The sequence below is a fragment of the Petromyzon marinus genome, unplaced genomic scaffold, assembly GCF_048934315.1.
Source record: "Petromyzon marinus isolate PM22_M1 ecotype Great Lakes invasive population unplaced genomic scaffold, UKy_Petmar_22M1.pri1.0 PM_Scaffold_4, whole genome shotgun sequence".
Classification (NCBI taxonomy): Eukaryota; Metazoa; Chordata; class Hyperoartia; order Petromyzontiformes; family Petromyzontidae; genus Petromyzon; species Petromyzon marinus.
Window position 1 is genome coordinate 3,779,301 of NW_027423390.1, and position 22,178 is coordinate 3,801,478.

At 47.0% G+C, this 22,178-nt stretch overlaps 1 protein-coding gene and 1 long non-coding RNA gene across 2 annotated transcripts; both read right to left on the reverse strand.

Annotated features, from left to right (window-relative positions):
- Positions 1 to 903: 903 nt before the first annotated feature.
- LOC142923297 (putative defense protein 1) lies at positions 904 to 9,158 on the reverse strand. The gene is made up of 5 exons (XM_076064342.1): positions 8,700 to 9,158; positions 6,571 to 6,680; positions 5,524 to 5,636; positions 2,299 to 2,366; positions 904 to 1,108 (listed from the first exon to the last, which is right to left on the reverse strand). The coding sequence occupies exons 1-5, from the start codon at positions 8,890 to 8,892 to the stop codon at positions 972 to 974; spliced, it is 621 nt and encodes a 206-aa protein (XP_075920457.1). The 5' UTR covers positions 8,893 to 9,158; the 3' UTR covers positions 904 to 971.
- A 6,780-nt stretch (positions 9,159 to 15,938) lies between these two features.
- On the reverse strand, positions 15,939 to 21,929 carry LOC142923299 (uncharacterized). The gene is made up of 3 exons (XR_012940674.1): positions 20,765 to 21,929; positions 17,539 to 17,606; positions 15,939 to 16,348 (listed from the first exon to the last, which is right to left on the reverse strand). It is a non-coding gene; the product is annotated as an uncharacterized LOC142923299 (long non-coding RNA).
- Between the last annotated feature and the right edge of the window lie 249 nt (positions 21,930 to 22,178).

Here is a 22,178-nt window from a genome sequence, read left to right on the forward strand (position 1 = left end):
AATTTAGAAATCAGGTTAGCTTTACATTTGACTGACAGTGACTCAGCAGAAGAAGCAGTCATGTTGTCTACGTGATTCCAATCAGAAGGTGACATTTTTTGTGTTAACATTAAATGAGCTTGTAGGAGAGTCCTGTCTAAAGTATCGAGTTCAAATCGGAGTAGCCTTATCCTCTCTGAGATTAAAGATAGGCTGGCCTTAAGCAGAATCTGTTTAGAATTCGGAGAAGATACAAGGGGTACCTCTGCGGATGTGTACACTTTAACTTAGCTATTTCAATGAGCCATTTCAATGCTAAATTATATGCTAATTCCTTTTTCAAGGCGCTTTGTGTTTTTCTTCTCACACAGCATAAAGGTCGTGATCTAAGCGTGGCTTCTCTCACTCCAGCGCTGTCCTCCAGACAGTCTCGTCCCTTTACCTGATGAAGGCCGCTTGTGTTGTGGCCGAAACGTCGTGATTTTTTGTTATTTTATTTTCACCTACGTGACTTTACCCAATAGAACCAAAGAGTATGGATCCTAGCAGTCACGAAAGCTTTAAATCTAAAATTAAGTCTTGCTTTGCAGTTCCTAGCTACTTAAAGATACATCACGAAATGGACAAATGATTAAAATATTTATGCTCATTATTCATACATTTATATCTTAGAACCGTATTGGGTCGGGCAAAGTACTCAGTTGAGACAAAATTCAACGAGTAGGGTAACAGTAGCAGCAACATAAGGTTGAGAACAACTGCCATAGACAATGACGACGATGACAATGATTAATTTTAGAATATTATTTAATGATTAAGATGTAACCCAGACAACACCTTCCCTCAGAACCCACAAATGGACGGAATTGGTGGAATGGTTTCACTTTGGAAACCCGGCCCACTGCCCCCCCCCCCCACCACCCCACCAACATTTCGTCACCACTCCGGACTGTTGCACGCACTCAAGGAACTCCGTGACTTCGCCGGTGGAATCAACGACAGCACGCGGCTGTGACGACCACGAGCAGCGCGCCCAGGGAGAGCCCAGACATGGCGAGGGCCGCGCGCCCGGCAGAGTTGCCTGGCTTGGTTGACGTCTTAGCTGGTGGCTTAGTTGTGGCTACATAACCTGCAGCACACACAAGGGAATGAGATTTTTTGTAAATATTGTCATCGCTCCTCTCACACAAAACAGAGAAAGTTTTTGCATGTTAAGCCTTATCCACAACTTGCAAGGCCTGGTATTGTGGCTATGCATGCCTGCGATCCAGCGCTGTGGAGTCAACGAGAGTTGGTGGACCACGTATGTTTGTTGAACTTCTTTCGCACCGTACATAGCCAACCATGCTTATCGGAGGTTCAGGTGTCACACACAAACATTGTAAAACTCCCTCCACATGGATGTCGAGGAGGTGCCCCCATATCCTTGGCTCACCAGGAGAAGGTGGCACAGCAAGGTGCGGACTGTAGTATTACCTATCTGGCCCATCTGTATGAGACAGAGTGTTGTCCCCTGGATACACATGTTGGGGTTTCTCTGGGCCCTCGCACACGCGTGAGCACGAGGTTTTGTCGCTGACGTACGTGCGGAAGGAGGTTTGTGGGCTTCGATGGCGCCGGTGGATCATTGTGACTGGGCGCTGCCGGCATGGAGCAGGTCTCTGGATGATTTCCAAAGGTCACGAAGGCCACCCAAAGGCGATTGCCATGCGATCGTTAATATAATGGAGTTAATTCGGTGTTTGCGCCATACTTCACAAGGCTCGTGTGAAGGGAGGCGCTGCCTGTCACGGTAGATTATGAGTTGGGGAAGCGGTATTTGGCAGTTAGCGTGATGCGCTGCGAACCTGGCGACCCGCGTTTGTTTCCTGCTCATGCCCATCAACACCGGTGACGATTTTGTGAACTGTTCCTGAGCCTCCCCTAGGTCCACTCAGCCTCAAATGAGTACCTGGAGTTGTGTGAAAACATTGCGGCTAGGGAAACAAAAGCGACCGGGCGTGGTTCTGGCCACCCACTCCCTTGTGTGCCACGGTACCGGCCTTCAGAGTTGTTGCTACTCGCTAACAACACTTGCCCCACCAGTCGAAGGCTATATGGGGGATGTTTCTGTTTCAGGAGCGGGACATGTTGCAGGTAATTTTCTGTCCACATTGAGATGCTTGACCAATACCAGTCACATTGGAAGAAAACGGAGCACTCAGAGGAAACCCATGCAGATGAGGGGGGAAGTTACAGACCAACACACGGAAAGGCACCTGAGTGGGAAATCAATCCCAGCCACTTGTGGGTGGACCACCACTGCACTCGTGAACTCACCTGAGGCATTGACCTTTACCGACTGCACGTTCATTTGCCATTCGTGTTTCGTCTTGACCACGGTCGCTCTGTGGGGTGGACACACAGGTGAAGCGTGCAACAACTTGAGGCCTCGCCTCCACAGAGTCGCCAGTGTGAGCTTACACGTGATGAATCTTACGTACAATTGTGCACTGCTGCTATGTGTTGCTGTGATTGCTACAGAGAGTCAGATTTTTTTTTAGTATGAGTGACGGTGATGATCAGAGATACAGTGAGGGAAAAAAAGTATTTGTACCCCTGCTGATTGTCTACGTTTGCCCACTGACAAAGAAATGATCAGTCTATATTTTTAATGGTACGTTTATTTGAACAGTGAGAGACAGAATAACAACAACAAAATCCAGAAAAACGCATGTCAAAAATTTTATAAATTGATTTGCATTTTAATGAGGGAAATAAGTATTTGACCCGTCTGCAAAACATGACTTAGTACTTGGTGGCAAAACCCTTGTTGGCAATCACAGAGGTCAGACGTTTCTTGAAGTTGGCCACCAGGTTTGCACACATCTCAGAAGGGATTTTGTCCCACTCTTTGCAGATCTTCTCCGAGTAATTAAGGTTTCGAGGCTGACGTTTGGCAACTCGAACCTTCAGCTCCCGCCACAGATTTTCTATGGGATAAAGGTCTGGAGACTGGCTAGGCCACTCCAGGACCTTAATGTGCTTCTTCTTCACCCACTCCTTTGTTGCCTTGTCCGTGTGTTTTGGGTCATTGTCATGCTGAAATACCCATCCACGACCCATTTTCAATGCCCTGGCTGAGGAAAGGAGGTTCTCACCCAAGATTTGACGGTACATGGCCCCGTCCATCGTCCCTTTGATGCGGTGAAGTTGTCCTGTCCCCTTAGCAGAAAACACCCCCAAAGCATAATGTTTCCACCTCCATGTATGACGGTGGGGATGGTGTTCTTGGGGTTATAGGCACCATTCCTCCTCCTCCAAACACGGCGAGTTGAGTTGATGCCAAAGAGCTCCATTTTGGTTTCATTTGACCACAACACTTTCACCCAGTTGTCTTCTGAATCATTCAGATGTTCATTGGCAAACTTCAGACGGGCATGTATATGTGCTTTCTTGAGCAGGGGGACCTTGCGGGTGCTGCAGGATTTCAGTCCTTCACGGTGTAGTGTGTTACCAATTGTTTTCTTGGTGACTATGGTCCCAGCTGCCTTGAGATCATTGACAAGATCCTCCCGTGTAGTTCTGGGCTGATTCCTCACCGTTCTCATGATCATTGCAACTCCACGAGGTGAGATCTTGCATGGAGTCCCAGGCCGAGGGAGATTGACAGTTCTTTTGTGTTTCTTCCATTTGCAAATAATCGCACCAACTGTTGTCACCTTCTCACCAAGCTGCTTGGCAATGGTCTTGTAGCCCATTCCAGCCTTGTGTAGGTCTACAATCTTGTCCCTGACATCCTTGGAGAGCTCTTTGGTCTTGGCCATGGTGGAGAGTTGGGAATCTCATTGATTGATTGCTTCTGTGGACAGGTGTCTTTTATACAGGTAACAAGCTGAGATTAGGAGCACTTCCTTTAAGAGTGTGCTCCTAATTTCAGCTCGTTACCTGTATAAAAGACACCTGGGAGCCAGAAATCTTTCTGATTGAGAGGGTGTCAAATACTTATTTCCCTCATTAAAATGCAAATCAATTTATAACATCTTTGACATGCATTTTCTGGATTTTTTTGTTGTTATTCTGTCTCACACTGTTCAAATAAACCTACCATTAAAATTATAGACTGATCATTTCTTTGTCAGTGGGCAAACGTACAAAATCAGCAGGGGATCAAATACTTTTTTCCCTCACTGTAGGGACCCCAAGCCTCACGTGCACAGCAGGCCATGCCCAGCTATGTGTCGACTATTCAGAGTATGGGGCGGACTCTGCTGAGGGACTGAGCTGAGGTGTTGTGTGACGTGGAGGGTGATAGGGGGCGTGTCTGGTCATGGTGGCTGGCACGCAAACGCCCCTCGGAAGAACGCTTTGAAATAACCTCTGGTGCTCATCTGTTGTGGAGTCTCCCACTTCTCAGAACACAACGCAGAGTGTCTTCTCGTCATCGTCTCAGATCTCTCTTATCTTTGTTTTCTATTTAGCCGACCTGTCCCCCTAGTAACGAGGACCAGCTACACCTCCATGGAGTCGCCGATGTGGAATCATAAACAAAAGTCGTCGCGTGGAACCAATCCCCGATATTCTTGGGGAGAGGACGTCCATCGAAGGACAATGCAACCGCTTAGTGGCCAAAAAACGCCGATATTTAAAACCAAATAACCGGAGATTACTCGGTGGAGATGACGTAGAGCAGGATCTTACCCCCTAGATGCGAAACTTTGACAGGACCCTCCTGAGAAAAGGGTCTTGAGATTTGGCGAGACTCTCCCAGGTAGACAAGCGGAGTAATATTAAAGGAAAGGAGTTGCAGTCCAAGGTAAGCCTTTGAACGTGAACTCTGTCACCTCAACACAGCGCATAACGCTTCAGGGAATTGCTCCGTTACAATGCACCACACCGAACCCCTTCTACCCGCTCCTCTTGTCCTCTTCTCTGTCCTTTCTGGAACCTTAAAGGCCTCTCCACCAATCTCCCTTTGTCTTCCCTACCGGTCTCCGCGTTGTAACAGGCACGTTCCGCATTATAATTGGGCACGTTCCGCGTTATAACATCACATAACGGCAACATAAACGTTCCCTAACGGAAGAACCGTGTTATGGCGAAAACGCGTTGTAGTGTGAACACCGTCACGAATTAAGCGAGGACTCACCGTATCCCTTCATAGGGTTCTCTAGGCATTCCTTACACCAATCATATTTTTATTTACCCGGTATAAGACCCATTGAGCTATATGGATATTTTGCAGAAGTGATCTGGCCACAATTGATAGCTCATCGAAGTGGCTGATGTGGAAATTAATAGCAGCCAAATACTCTAAATATGTGGCCATTCTAAATGTGGAGGGAAAAACTGGAGGACCCGGAGAAAAATGCACCTGACCACATTGAGAGAGACATGCACACTCCAAATATATAGGCGTCGGGGTCGGGATCGAACCCACAGCTTCCTGTATACCAGGCGAAGGTAGTTAACATCTGGTAGCCACTTTGGCGTGTAATTAGTACTAATATACATAATAATCCAGTGGGCTGTGTGCGTAAGAGTGCCCTGTGACGGTGAACTCACACAAACACTACGGAGCTGGGAGGGTTTGTAGTCGGCGGGATCCAAAACAAGCTCAGGTTCGTCTTGGAGGTGCTGGTGGAGTGCGTCACCGCGGCCTTTGGCACGGAATTGCACTGCGAGACACAGAAACAAAACGAGAATGGACATTGTTATTGAAGCTGGAATGAACCCAATGAGCCTATGGAGCCCTTTGTTGGCTGTTGTACAGCCCAGACCAGGTTGGCAATGATGGAAACGTGCACAGGATGACCACGTGCCCCAACCGTGTTTATCCCCCGTCCCTCGCCTCGCCTTGAGTTAAAGGGGCTATGCGTGCTTAGAATGGGCCAATGTCCAGCCTGAAACATCCCGAACCCGCGCATTAACCACCCACCACATTCTATTCATTTCGTTACGAATTGCCATGTTTTGATACTTGACAAACCTCACTAATTGGCTGTGTCGGGTGGTGGCAGATTAAACGACATCCGCCAAGAGTGAGGATCAAGAACCAAAAGGAGTGATGGCAGGACCCAAAGAGTGACTAACGTAGGCGGTGATGAGAAGGAAACTGGCACTGTGGGCACACAACATGTAGGATGGAAATTAAAAGTGTTGTTCAGAAATATGAAAGGAACAAGAACGAGAGAAAGACCTCAGACAATGGCTTGACGACGACATAAGAGATTGGTGCTAGCAAGATGTGGCTACTACTTGAGCAAGTTGCGCAAGACAGTGGAAAGTGGAAACATGACGAGATGTGCAGTGGACACCTCCGGGCTATCTGCCCATGGATCGTGATTATGAGGATGATCTTCTTTGGTTCTTTCGGTAAAGTCGCTCCAGCGCTGTCCTCCAGACAGTCTCGTACCTTCACCTGATGAAGGCCGCTTGTGTTGTGGCCGAAACGTCGTGAGAATATTATTGTGTTATTTTATTTTATCAATTTATTATTTTATTCTCATTCTACGTGACTTTACCGAACGAACCAAAGAAGATGAATCATTGCAGTCACGAAAGCTTTAAATCGAAATTCATGAGGATGATGTCAACCAAGGGATGAGTCACCGGCACGAAGATGTTGTCTGCAGGTGGGGTGTCCCATGTGCCCACGATGGTCGTGGTGTCGGGTATTCGCGCTTGCAGGAAGTAGCCCTCGAAGGTGCCCACGATGGTGACTGCGGACAGACACAAGGAGGCGACAATTTGTGAGACGCTCGCAGCCCCCCCACCACCTTAGCTCGGCTGTCGCGCTTCTCGCCCCTTTCGTGACACGAGCTGTGGCTGGGATGACTCCACAGTAAAAGTGGACAATCCGGTTCGTTTTAAATTCCCCGTGATTTTAAGCCCAGCGCTCTCTTGAATTGGAGACGGACCGGGCTCTAGGGGACAAGTCGGCTTAGCCACTGGAGACTCCACGCAGACATTTTTCTCAGCGCGAGGTTCTATCAGAACTCCGCCATTTCTTTGTTCATGATCATTTGCAAAAGTCCGTCCGTCACAACTTTGGATCTCCCAAATGGGTCGTCGGGGGGGATAACACACAGAGCACTGCGGTATTGAAATTCAACAGTCCTGGCACCAAATGTCGATACAGTGCATATCAACCATCCCCCATGTCCAAAGGAAATGTGCGAAACACAGACAGTCCTCAACTTAAGAGCATTTACGAACACCCGACGTACGAACTAGCTTCCATGAAATATATTTATTTTAACGTTGACTTAAAACGCGAACTCGCACTTGCAAACTGATCCACGGGAACAATTTTGTTCGGCGGAGCGATCCTGCGCGAGATGTCATGGGTCAATCTTGCGCTGGGAGTGTTTGTGCGTATGTGAAAGTGTGTGTGTGAGAGAGAGCGTGTGTGTGTGAAAGTGTGTGTGTGTGTGAGAGAGAGGGCGGTGTGTGTATGGGTTGCGGTGGCGCATTGGTTAGCGCGCTGCGCTATGAATCCGGTGACCCGAGTTCGATTTCCGCTCACGGCCAACACCGGTGGCGATAATCCGAACCGCTCCTTGGCCTCCCCGAGGTCGACTCAGCCCCAAATGAGTGCCTGGTGCAGTGTGTAAATATTTCTACCACGGAGACGAAGGCGGCCGGGCGTGGTGCTTCCCGCTCACCCCCTCGTGTGCCGTGCCGGCCTTCATAGGCGCTGCTCTCCAACAATGTGTTAAAGCTAAGTGGGGGATCGGTGGAGTGTGTGTGCGTACGTATCCTGTGTGTGTTTATGTGTGTGCGTGCATGCCCTGTGTGTGTGTCTGTGTGTGCATCTGTGTGTGCGCCCCGTGTGTCTGTGTGAGTGCAATTTTGGTGACTAATTGCGTCCCTTCCGACAAGCACACCAGCATCAGGACTCAAGGTAAGTGAAAATAAACGGAATTTGTACATGTTATGTTACTTTATTTTGCGTTTATTTTTACTGTACAGTAGTTTTGTTCACAGTGTTACATGCAAATGTACAATATTTATTCTCCATTAGTTTAACTGCTTCCATTTTTTGTTGAACCGTAACAAATTGCATAGCAATGATCGTGTGTCCAATACGGTACGCTATTACGTTTTGACTTACGAACTAATCTTCGTTGGTTCTTTCGGTAAAGTCACGTAGAATGAGAATAAAATAATAAACTAATAAAATAAAATAACACGATAAAATTCTCACGACGTTTCGGCCACAACACAAGTAGCCTTCTTCAGGTGAAGGAACAGAACTGTCGGACGACAGAGCTTCGTCCCGACAGTTCTGTTCCTTCACCTGAAGAAGGCTACTTGTGTTGTGGCCGAAACGTCGTGAGAATTGTATTGCGTTATTTTATTATTTTATTCTCATTCTACGTGACTTAACCGAAAGAACCAAAGAAGATGAATCCTTGCAGTCACGAAAGCTTTAATGACGAATAATCGTAAATCGAGGCTGCCCTGTCGTAATTGAGTAGAGTACAACTCAGTAGCGTCTGCTCGTTTGCCAAGCGACTCTATAGCTGAGTGAGTGAGCGGTCCGTGGTGGTTGAACGCCGTGCAGATGAGGAGCGGTCAGTCCGGTCGACTGAGTCCTCGATACGGGCTGGAGGAATCCGCACCTGCGACTAGCACGGTTGGCTACGTACGGTGTGAAAGAAGCTCAACGTACGGACAGTCGACGAGCGGAGGGAGTTGTGTCGGGGTGGTGGTGGGTGGTGGGGTCATTCACTCACCGTTAACCTTGGTGCCAGAGGTGAAGGTGCTGCTGTTGGTGACGATGGAGTAGGGTGTGCCGGTCAGTGTGTTGGGGTCGTGCTGTGGAACCATATCGGTGCAGGCAGATGATGGCGCTCCACTAGAGTAGCCCTGAGTTCCGTGCAGACCCACCAACCCCAACATCCACACAGCCAGCAGCGCCTCCATCATTCGCAGAGAGAGACAAGGCCGCGGCGTTTAAGTCGACTACAAATGTTAGTGGTCAAAATTAATTTATTTCGGATAGTAAAACTCAAAAACTTTGAGCAAAAATAAATGCTGGGGCCGAATTTTAAAATATAAGCCGGCGAAGGTTAACAGCAAACAACCAAAAAATAATGAAAATGTATTTTGTTCAAATGTTCAAATTGTTCGTGTTTGCGATCGTTCTGGGCGCAAACGGTGAGGGGAGCAGCATAGGTGCTGTGAGCCGGACCTGCGTGGGCGCCTGGGCATTTGAAGTAATCGAGGGATGAGGGGGTGGGAGGCCACAGCGTAGAGTGGAAAAAAGCGGTGGCACTCATTGGTCACCGGTGCCACAGCGATTTAGACAGAATTTGCGCAATGGATATTTTGCATTTTTTTGAATTCTGCTAAAGGGCATGGCGTGACGAGAGGCCACTTCCTTGAGCCATCATTCGTCATGTCCAGGTAGCTTCTTAAAAAGAGCTATGTATTTGGCTCAGTGGGCTTTTACCTGGTAAAAATACAAATTGCAGTTGCTTTCCTACTACTACTAAACGCGTGTTTTAAACGTGGAGAGCAAAAAAACCGGAGGTCACGGAAGAAAAATCCACACAAGCACGGGGAGGGACAGACATGCAAACTACAAACATGCAACAGGCATCATCAGTGTCGGGATGTAACCCACGACTTCCTGTATACCAGGCGAGGTAGTTAACATCTCGTCACACGCAAATACACAGCAGGCATCGTCGCGGCCCTCTGACCGACACCGCGCTGCTGCGCGGGGTTCGTCCTCTCGCTCGGAGAGAGGTCATTCGGGGCTGCGACGTTCGCTTCGAGTCCCCGCGGACAGCGCAACGACGAGACCACCACACCTTGCGCTTCAGCAGAATACGAAAATATTGCGCAACGTTCTGCGTTGACAAAAGTGGTCCCCCTTTTGTTTGTCTAATCCCCGCTGCGTGTCCCCTCCCCTCCTCCTCCCCCGCTCATCTCTCGAGTATAAGGGTCGGAACTGATGGTGCAAGCTGAACTTGTCTACTTTATTTATTGAAGGGGTGCCACTGTGACGAGATGCTATCCTCCTCGCCCGGTATGCAGGAGATCGGGGGTTCGATCCCGACCCTGACGCCTGTATATATGTGGAGTTTGCACGTCCTCCCCGTGGTCGCGTGAATTGATTCTCCGCGTCCTCCGGGTTTTCCCTCCACATTTAGAAAATGCGTTTCGAGTGTTTAGATTATTTTGCTGCTGTAAATGTCCAAATGATAAGCCACTTTGTTGAGCCTTCATTTCTGCCAAGCTTGCTTTTGAAAAATAAATTAATACCTCAGTGGGCTTTTCAGAAATCTCGTTTTTTTGCATTTTTTTGTGTTAAGCCAATTTGTCCACTTTTTTCTGCTTTTGAGTTTTACCCTCCTAAATAAACTCTACTGACCACCGACATTTGTCAAAGACTTAAACCCCTTGGCCCCATCTCCCTGGGAATGAGGAAGGCGCTGCTGGCTGTGTGCACGGTGTGCGGTTGGTGGGTCTGCACGGAGTTCAAGGCCACCGTTGAATGGGGATGAAGTAAATTTGTGAACGCGTGAAGGACTGAGCGTGGTGGCTGTCGGTCGGTTGGTCGGTTGGTTGCGGGGACTGCATTTGGGGAAGCCCTGCCCCATGGAGTGGTGGTTCTCAACCGGGGGTACGTGGTCCCCTGGGGGGGTATACGTGGCAATGTCCCAGGGGGGGTACGCGAGATGATTTATAAATATCTGGAATTCTATCATATGTGAAGAGTCATCGGTGAATAATCATGTGTGAATCTGCGAATATAAAAATAACTACGATAAAATGTAAATATACGGTAACCTAGAACGTTATAAAATACCTTTCTAAACTCAGTGATGGTAAACAATATGGTTGCCAAGAGTAACCAGCAAGAGTGAACAAATTAAGTCTTTACTCTTCGGTTCTATTGGGTAAAGTCACGCAGGTGAAAATAAAATAACAAAAAATCACGACGTTTCGGCCACAACACAAGCGGCCTTCATCAGGTAAAGGGACGAGACTGGCCAGTAGGACAGCGCTGGAGTGAGAGAAGCCATGCTTAGATCACGACCTTTAAGCTGTGTGAGAAGAAAAACACCAAGCGCCTTGACAAAGGAATTAGCATATAATTTAGCATTTAAATGGCTCATTAAAATAGCTAAGTTAAAGTATACACATCCGCAGAGGTACCCCTTGACAAAGGAATTAGCATAGAATTTAGCATTGAAATAGCTGAGTGATTAGCTTGTAACTGGTCACAGAAATAGCTATGTTAAAGTCAGAGCATATACATTCACCGAGGCACCTAGTACTCATCAAACAGGAGAATTTAGCGAAACACAACCACGCTCAGACAGCGGACCTTTAAACTGTGTGCGAGCAAACAAGGTGTTCTGACAAATAAATTAGCATAAAAATTAGCATTTGATTGGCGGATTTTAGGAAAGAGGTGGTGTACGTGCTGGTCGACTTGCTGTTTGGCGCGGGGGGGGGGGGAAGTTTACCTATTGATGGTGTGAAAAGGGAATTTCTAAGAGCTGCGAAAGTTTGGGGTACCACCACTTGAAAAAATATACTGTACCATTGAAATTAGTTTAATGTTTAGTTCGATTTAGAACATCTTTCCAATGGTTGCTTAATTTGAAACCATCCTCTCGGTTGAAATTGTGTCTGTGTTTGTAGATCTGAATTGCTTCATGAACAAATCTCTCATAAAAGCCCGTGGGTTTGCAAAGAACCTTGGTATCGGAGAAAATTATATCGTGATCCCCCACAGCGTTGTAACAGTGATCAGCCACGGTAGAAGAATTCGTTTTGCCGTGTTTCAAATCTAATTTGTGCTCGCGAACTCGGTCAGAGACATGTCGCTTTGTCTCCCCGATATAGCAATCACCGCAGGTACAACTCAATTTGTAAACCCCGGGGTACTGTAAATCAGAATAACATCCTTCACGGATGGGATCAGATCACGAATTTTGTGTACTGTATTGAACCGGACCTGGATCTTGTTTGTTTAGAATTTTGGAAATCTTTTTAGTAACGCCTGCTCTATATGGAAGTGTGATGGTTTTGACCGGAGTATCAAGTGGTTGTTTCTGTATGGAGGGAGAAACAGCTTGGCGGATGGTACGGTCAGAGTAACCATTCCTTTTGAGGGCCAGGTGTACATGTTTTAATTCACTGGTCAGGTGGTGTTGGTCCGAAATGCAATGAGCCCTATGGTATAAAGTTTTGATGAGAGAATTCTCTTGGGCTGGGTGGTGGTGGGAATCAGGTTTCAAGTAGGAATCTGTGTGGGTGGGTTTCCTGTAGACAGAATGCCCCAATGAGCCATCAGGTCTCCTCTCAAACAGAACATCTAAGAATGGTAGCTTGCCATCTTTCTCCACTTCCATGGTGAATTTGATGGCGGGATGTCTGGAATTGATGTGGTGTAGGAAAAGGTTCAGAGCTGGGAGGCCATGTGGCCAAATGACGAAAGTGTCATCCACATATCTCTTCCACAGGGAAGGTCTGAGGGTGGAAGTCTGGATGGCGTCTGATTCAAATTTCTCCATGAAAATATTGGCTATCACTGGTGATAAGGGGAATCCCATGGGGGTACCCTCATTTTGTTTGTAGAAGGAGCAATTCCAAGTAAAGTACGTATTGTTGAGGCAGTGCCTAACCAGTGCAGGTGTGTCGTGGTCTAGTCAATGTTGGACCAAATTTTCAATTATTTCAATGGTATCAGGTACTGGGACCTTGGTGAACAAAGAGACCACATCGAAGCTGACAAGGATATCGTCAGGGGACAGTACAACGTCTTTGACCATAGAGACCAATTGGGCTGAGTTAAGTACTGCTGAGGCGGTCTTGCCAGTGAAAGGCAGCAAGGTATCTGACAGAAAACGGGCTAGTCTATAGGTAGGGGAGTTGATCGTGGATACGATGGGTCGAAGTGGGGTGCCTTCTTTATGAATCTTGGGAAGACCATATAATCTAGGGGGTCTTGCAGCAGACGGTTTTAGGGAGGGATGTTTAGTTGGGTCGATTAGGGAGGTCGAACTTGTGATGATCTTGTTGGTTTTTATCGCTAGGCTATTAGTATGGTCATTTTTTTATTCTTGAGTAACTTCCATCGTTGATCATATTCTGGATTTTGTTGTTTTATGAATCTTTATCCATAATAACAGTAGCTTTGCCTTTATCGGCTGAGAGGATGACTATATCACTTCTGTTTTTTGAATTCGCGAGTTCAGATCGTTCATTTTTGCTGATGTTACTAATGGGTTTCTTAGCATTCTTAAGAATAGTGGCTATTTCAGCTCTCGCAACGTCTGCTTGGATGTGTCCTACGCCTTTGAGGGCTACATCGACCTGAGATATGATATCATCTATTGGTATGTGTTTTGGGGTGACAGCAAAATTTAGTCCCCTAGCCAGTACTGTTTTCAGATTGTCCGAAATCGGGGTGCTACTCTGATTAATGACGATTTTGTTAACATCTAGTTTTGTTATATGTGGAACTGGGTTCTTCTTTGATAGGTGGTTGAATTTATAAATCAGGTTAGCTTTACATTTGACTGACAGTGACTCAGCAGAAGAAGCAGTCATGTTGTCTACGTGATTCCAATCAGAAGGTGACATTTTTTGTGTTAACATTAAATGAGCTTGTAGGAGAGTCCTGTCTAAAGTATCGAGTTCAAATCGGAGTAGCCTTATCCTCTCTGAGATTAAAGATAGGCTGGCCTTAAGCAGAATCTTTTAGAATTCGGAGAAGATACAGCAGCAAAAGTGAGTGTGAAAGCGATGGGTATTAACTTGTGATCGCGGCATCATTTGAGGAAGGTCAGCGTCTCGATGAGCTGTGACTTCTTGTCCCGTTGTCTGTTAAAAGCTCTAGAGCTTTCACACTCACTTCTGTTGCTGTATCTTCTGATACCATTGAAATAATTGAAAATTTGGTCCAACATGGACTAGACCCCGATACACCTGCACTGGTTAGGCACTGCCTCAACAATACATACTTTACTTGGAATGGCTCCTTCTACAAACAAAATGAGGGTATCCCCATGGGATCCCCCTTATCACCAGTGATAGCCAATATTTTCATGGAGAAATTTGAATCAGACGCCATCCAGACTTCCACCCTCAGACCTTCCCTGTGGAAGAGATATGTGGATGACACTTTCGTCATTTGGCCACATGGCCTCCCAGCTCTGAACCTTTTCCTACACCACATCAATTCCAGATATCCCACCATCAAATTCACCATGGAAGTGGAGAAAGATGGCAAGCTACCATTCTTAGATGTTCTGTTTGAGAGGAGACCTGATGGCTCATTGGGGCATTCTGTCTACAGGAAACCCACCCACACAGATTCCTACTTGAAACCTGATTCCCACCACCACCCAGCCCAAGATAATTCTCTCATCAAAACTTTATACCATAGGGCTCATTGCATTTCGGACCAACACCACCTGACCAGTGAATTCAAACATGTACACCTGGCCCTCAAAAGGAATGGTTACTCTGACCGTACCATCCGCCAAGCTGTTTCTCCCTCCATACAGAAACAACCACTTGATACTCCGGTGAAAACCATCACACTTCCATATATAGCAGGCGTTACTAAAAGATTTCCAAAATTCTAAACAAACACAAGATCCAGGTCCGGTTCAATACAGTACACAAAATTCGTGATCTGATCCCATCCGTGAAGGATGTCATTCCTGATTTACAGTACCCCGGGATTTACAAATTGAGTTGTACCTGCGGTGATTGCTATATCGGGGAGACAAAGCGACATGTCTCTGACCGAATTCGCGAGCACAAATCAGATTTGAAACATGGCAAAACGAATTCTTCTACCGTGGCTGATCACTGTTACAACGCTGTGGGGGATCACGATCTAGTTTTCTCCGATACCAAGGTTCTTTGCAAACCCACGGGCTTTTATCAGAGATTTGTTCATGAAGTAATTCAGATCTACAAACACAGACACAATTTCAACCGAGAGGATGGTTTCAAATTAAGCAACCATTGGAAAGATGTTCTAAATCGAACTAAACATTAAACTAATTTCAATGGTACAGTATATTTTTTCAAGTAGTGGTACCCCAAACTTTCGCAGCTCTTAGAAATTCCCTTTTCACACCATCAATAGGTAAACTCCCCCTCCCCCCCTTCCCCCCCCCTCCCGCGCCAAACGGCAAGTCCACCGGCACGTACACCACCTCTTTCCTAAAATCCGCCAATCAAATGCTAATTTCTTTGTCAGAACACCTTGTTTGCTCACACACAGTTTAAAGGTCCGCTGTCTGAGCGTGGTTGTGTTTCGCTAAATTCTCCTGTTTGATGAGTACTAGGTGCCTCGATGAATGTATATGCTCTGACTTTAACATAGCTATTTCTGTGACCAGTTACAAGCTAATCACTCAGCTATTTCAATGCTAAATTCTATGCTAATTCCTTTGTCAAGGGGTACCTCTGCGGATGTGTATACTTTAACTTAGCTATTTCAATGAGCCATTTCAATGCTAAATTATATGCTAATTCCTTTGTCAAGGCGCTTTGTGTTTTTCTTCTCACACAGCTTAAAGGTCGTGATCTAAGCATGGCTTCTCTTACTCCAGCGCTGTCCTCCAGACAGTGTCGTCCCTTTACCTGATGAAGGCCGCTTGTGTTGTGGCCGAAACGTCGTGATTTTTTGTTAAATTATTTTCACCTACGTGACTTTACCCAATAGAACCAAAGAGTATGGATCCTAGCAGTCACGAAAGCTTTAAATCTAAAATTAAGTCTTGCTTTGCAGTTACTAGCTACTTAAAGATACATCACGAAATGGACAAATGATTAAAATATTTATGCTCATTATTCATACATTTATATCTTAGAACCGTATTGGGTCGGGCAAAGTGCTCAGTTGAGACAAAATTCAACGAGTAGGGTAACAGTAGCAGCAACATAAGGTTGAGAACAACTGCCATAGACAATGACGACGATGACAATGATTAATTTTAGAATATTATTTAATGATTAAGATGTAACCCAGACAACACCTTCCCTCAGAACCCACAAATGGACGGAATTGGTGGAATGGTTTCACTTTGGAAACCCGGCCCACTGCCCCCCCCCCACCACCCCACCAACATTTCGTCACCACTCCGGACTGTTGCACGCACTCAAGGAACTCCGTGACTTCGCCGGTGGAATCAATGACAGCACACGGCTGTGACGACGACGAGCAGCGCGCCCAGGGAGAGCCCAGACATGGCGAGGGCCGCGCGCCCGGCAGAGTTGCCTGGCTTGGTTGTGGTCTTAGTTGTTGGCTTGGTTGTGGAATTAGCTGGTGGCTTGGTTGAGGTCTTAGCTGGTTGCTTGGTTGTGGTCTTAGCTGGTGGCTTGGTTGTGGCTACATAACCTGCAGCACACACAAGCGAATGAGATTTTTTGTAAATATTGTCATCGCTCCTCTCACACAAAACAGAGAAAGTTTTTGCATGTTAAGCCTTATCCACGACTTGCAAGGCCTGGTATTGTGGCTATGCATGCCTGCGATCCAGCACTGTGGAGTCAACGAGAGTTGGTGGACCACGTATGTATGTTGAACTTCTTTCGCACCGTACATAGCCAACCATGCTTATCGGAGGTTCAGGTTTCACACACAAACATTGTAAAACTCCCTCCACATGGATGTCGAAGAGGTGCCCCCATATCCTTGGCTCACCAGGAGAAGGTGGCACAGCAAGGTGCGGACTGTAGTATTACCTATCTGGCCTATCTGTATGAGACAGAGTGTTGTCCCCTGGATACACATGTTGGGGTTTCTCTGGGCCCTCGCACACGCGTGAGCACGAGGTTTTGTCGCTGACGTACGTGCGGAAGGAGGTTTGTTGTCTTCCATGGCGCCGGTGGATCATTGTGACTGGGCGCTGCCGGCATGGAGCAGGTCTCTGTGTGATTTCCAAAGGTCACGAGGGCCACCCAAAGGCGATTGCCATGCGATCGTTAATATAATGGAGTTAATTCGGTGTTTGCGCCATACTTCACAAGGCTCGTGTGAAGGGAGGCGCTGCCTGTCACGGTAGTTTATGAGTTGGGGAAGCGGTATTTGGCAGTTAGCGTGATGCGCTGCGAACCTGGCGACCCGCGTTTGTTTCCTGCTCATGCCCATCAACACCGGTGACGATTATGTGAACTGTTCCTGAGCCTCCCCTAGGTCCACTCAGCCTCAAATGAGTACCTGGAGTTGTGTGAAAACATTGCGGCTAGGGAAACAAAAGCGACCGGGCGTGGTTCTGGCCACCCACTCCCTTGTGTGCCACGGTACCGGCCTTCAGAGTTGTTGCTACTCGCTAACAACACTTGCCCCACCAGCCGAAGGCTATATGGGGGATGTTTGTATTTCAGGAGCGGGACATGTTGCAGATAATTTTCTGTCCACATTGAGATGCTTGACCAATACCAGTCACATTGGAAGAAAACGGAGCACTCAGAGGAAACCCATGCAGATGAGGGGGGAAGTTACTGACCAACACACGGAAAGGCACCCGAGTGGGAAATCAATCCCAGCCACTTCTCGGTGGACCACCACTGCAATCGTGAACTCACCTAAGGCATTGACCTTTACCGACTGCACGTTCATTTGCCATTCGGGTTCCGTCTTGACCACGGTCGCTCTGTGGGGTGGACACACAGGTCAAGCGTGCAACAACTTGAGGCCTCGCCTCCACAGAGTCGCCAGTGTGAGCTTACACGTGATGAATCTTACGTACAATTGTGCACTGCTGCTATGTGTTGCTGTGATTGCTACAGAGAGTCAGATTTTTTTTTATTATAAGTGACGGTGATGATCAGAGATACAGTGAGGGAAAAGTATTTGTACTCCTGCTGATTTTGTGCGTTTGCCCACTGACAAAGAAATGATCATTCTATAATTTAAATGGTAGGTTAATTTGAACAGTGAGAGACAGAATAACAACAACAAAATCCAGAAAAACGCATGTCAAAATGTTATAAATTAATTTGCATTTTAATGAAGGAATTAAGTATTTGACCCTTCTGCAAAACATGACTTAGTACTTGGTGGCAAAACCCTTGCTGCCAATCACAGAGGTCAGACGTTTCTTGTAGTTGGCCACCAGGTTTGCTCACAACTCAGGATGGATTTTGTCCCACTCCTCTTTGTAGATCGTCTCCAAGTCATTAAGGTTTCGAGGCTGACGTTTGGCAACTCGAACCTTCAGCTCCCTCCACAGATTTTCTATGGGATTAAGGTTTGGAGAGTGGCTAGGCCACTCCAGGACCTTAATGTGCTTCTTCTTGAGCCACTCCTTTGTTGCCTTGGCCGTGTGTTTTGGGTCATTGTCATGCTGGAATACCCATCCATGACCCATTTTCAATGCCCTGGCTGAGGGAAGGAGGTTCTCACCCAAGATTTGACGGTACATGGCCCCGTCCATCGTCCCTTTGATGCGGTGAAGTTGTCCTGTCCCCTTAGCAGAAAAACACCCCCAAAGCATAATGTTTCCACCTCCATGTATGACGGTGGGGATGGTGTTCTTGGGGTCATAGGCAGCATTCCTCCTCCTCCAAACACGGCGAGTTGAGTTGATGCCAAAGAGCTCCATTTTGGTTTCATTTGACCACAACACTTTCACCCAGTTGTCTTCTGAATCATTCAGATGTTAATTGGCAAACTTCAGACAGGCATGTATATGTGCTTTCTTGAGCAGGGGGACCTTGCGGGTGCTGCAGGATTTCAGTCCTTCACGGCGTAGTGTGTTACCAATTGTTTTCTTGGTGACTATGGTCCCAGCTGCCTTGAGATCATTGACAAGATCCTCCCTTGTAGTTCTGGGCTGATTCCTCACCGTCCTCATGATCATTGCAACTCCACGAGGTGAGATCTTGCATGGAGTCCCAGGCCGAGGGAGATTGACAGTTCTTTTGTGTTTCTTCCATTTGCAAATAATCGCACCAACTGTTGTCACCTTCTTACCAAGCTGCTTGGCAATGGTCTTGTAGCCCATTCCAGCCTTGTGTAGGTCTGCAATCTTGTCCCTGACATCCTTGGAGAGCTCTTTGGTCTTGACCATGGTGGAGAGTTTGGAATCTGATTGATTGATTGCTTCTGTGGACAGGTGTCTTTTATACAGGTAACAAGCTGAGATTAGGAGCACTTCCTTTAAGAGTGTGCTCCTAATTTCAGCTCGTTACCTTTATAAAAGACACCTGGGAGCCAGAAATCTTTCTGATTGAAAGGGTGTCAAATACTTATTTCCCTCATTAAAATGCAAATCAATTTATAACATCTTTGACATTCATTTTTCTGGATTTTTTTGTTGTTATTCTGTCTCACACTGTTCAAGTAAACCTACCATTAAAATTATAGACTGCTCATTTCTTTGTCAGTGGGCAAACGTACAAAATCAGCAGGGGATCAAATACTTTTTTCCCTCACTGTAGGGACCCCAAGCCTCACGTGCACAGCAGGCCATGCCCAGCTATGTGTCGACTATTCAGAGTATGGGGCGGACTCTGCTGAGGGACTGAGCTGAGGTGTTGTGTGACGTGGAGGGTGATAGGGGGCGTGTCTGGTCATGGTGGCTGGCACGCAAACGCCCCTCGGAAGAACGCTCTGAAATAACCTCTGGTGCTCATCTGTCGTGGAGTCTCCCACTTCTCAGAACACAACGCAGAGTGTCTTCTCGTCATCGTCTCAGAACTCTCTTATCTTTGTTGCCTATTTAGCCGACCTGTCCCCCAAGTAACGAGGACCGGCTACACCTCCATGGAGTCGCCGATGTGGAATCATAAACAAAAGTCGTCGCGTAGAACCAATCCCCAATGTTCTTGGGAAGAGAACGTCCATGGAAGGACAATGCAACCGCTTAGTGGCCAAAAAACGCCGATATTTAAAACCAAATAACCGGAGATTACTCGGTGGAGATGACGTAGAGCAGGATCTTACCCCCTAGATGCGAAACTTTGACAGGACCCTCCTGAGAAAAGGGTCTTGAGATTTGGCGAGACTCTCCCAGGTAGACAAGCGGAGTAACATTAAAGGAAAGGAGTTGCATTCCAAGGTAAGCCTTTCAATGTGAACTCTGTCACCTCAACACAGCGCATAACGCTTCAGGGAATTGCTCCGTTACAATGCACCACACCGAACCCCTTCTACCCGCTCCTTTTGTCCTCTTCTCTGTCCTTTCTGGAACCTTAAAGGCCTCTCCACCAATCTCCCTTTGTCTTCCCTACCGGTCTCCGCGTTGTAACAGGCACGTTCCGCATTATAATTGGGCACGTTCCGCGTTATAACATCACATAACGGCAACATAAACGTTCCCTAACGGAAGAACCGTGTTATAGCGAAAACGCGTTGTAGTGTGAACACCGTCACGAATTAAGCGAGGACTCACCGTATCCCTTCATAGGGTTCTCTAGGCATTCCTTACACCAATCATATTTTTATTTACCTGGTATAAGACCCATTGAGCTATATGGATATTTTGCAGAAGCGATCTGGCCACAAATGATAGCTCATCGAAGTGGCTGATGTGGAAATTAATAGCAGCCAAATACTCTAAATATGTGGCCATTCTAAATGTGGAGGGAAAAACTGGAGGACCCGGAGAAAAATCCACCTGACCACATTGAGAGAGACATGCACACTCCAAATATATAGGCGTCGGGGTCGGGATCGAACCCACAGCTTCCTGTATACCAGGCGAAGGTAGTTAACATCTCGTAGCCACTGTGGCGTGTAATTAGTACTAATATCCATAATAATCCAGTGGGCTGTGTGCGTAAGAGTGCCCTGTGACGGTGAACTCACACAAACACTACGGAGCTGGGAGGGTTTGTAGTCGGCGGGATCCAAAACAAGCTCAGGTTCGTCTTGGAGGTGCTGGTGGAGTGCGTCACCGCGGCCTTTGGCACGGAATTGCACTGCGAGACACAGAAACAAAACGACAATGGACATTGTTATTGAAGCTGGAATGAACCCAATGAGCCTATGGAGCCCTTTGTTGGCTGTTGTACAGCCCAGGCCGGGTTGGCAATGATGGAAACGTGCACAGGATGACCACGTGCCCCAGCCGTGTTTATCCCCCGTCCCTTACCTCGCCTTGAGTTAAAGGGGCTTTGCGTGCTTAGAATGGGCCAATGTCCAGCCTGAAACATCCCGAACCCGCGCATTAACCACCCACCACATTCTATTCATTTCGTTACGAATTGCCATGTTTTGATACTTGACAAACCTCACTAATTGGCTGTGTCGGGTGGTGGCAGATTAAACGACATCCGCCAAGAGTGAGGATCAAGAACCAAAAGGAGTGATGGCAGGACCCAAAGAGTGACTAACGTAGGCGGTGATGAGAAGGAAACTGGCACTGTGGGCACACAACATGTAGGATGGAAATTAAAAGTGTTGTTCAGAAATATGAAAGGAACAAGAACGAGAGAAAGACCTCAGACAATGGCTTGACGACGACATAAGAGATTGGTGCTAGCAAGATGTGGCTACTACTTGAGCAAGTTGCGCAAGACAGAGGAAAGTGGAAACAAATGACGAGATGTGCAGTGGACACCTCCGGGCTATCTGCCCATGGATCGTGATTATGAGGATGATCTTCTTTGGTTCTTTCGGTAAAGTCGCTCCAGCGCTGTCCTCCAGACAGTCTCGTACCTTCACCTGATGAAGGCTGCTTGTGTTGTGGCCGAAACGTCGTGAGAATATTATTGTGTTATTTTATTTTATCAATTTATTATTTTATTCTCATTCTACGTGACTTTACCGAAAGAACCAAAGAAGATGAATCCTTGCAGTCACGAAAGCTTTAAATCGAAATTCATGAGGATGATGTCAACCATGGGATGAGTCACCGGTACGAAGCTGTTGTCTGCAGGTGGAGTGTCCCATGTTCTTACGATGGTCGTGGTGTCGGGTATTCGCGCTTGCAGGAAGTAGCCCTTGAAGGTGCCCACGATGGTGACTGCGGACAGACAAAAGGAGGCGACAATTTGTGAGACGCTCGCAGCCCCCCCACCACCTTAGCTCGGCTGTCGCGCTTTTCACCCCTTTCGTGACACGAGCTGTGGCTGGGATGACTCCATAGTAAAAGTGGACAAACGGGTTCGTATTAAATTCCCCGTGCTTTTAAGCTCAGCGCTCTCTGGAATTGGAGACGCACGGGGCTCTAGAGGACAATTCGGTTTCGCCACTGGAGACTCCACGCAGACATTTTTCT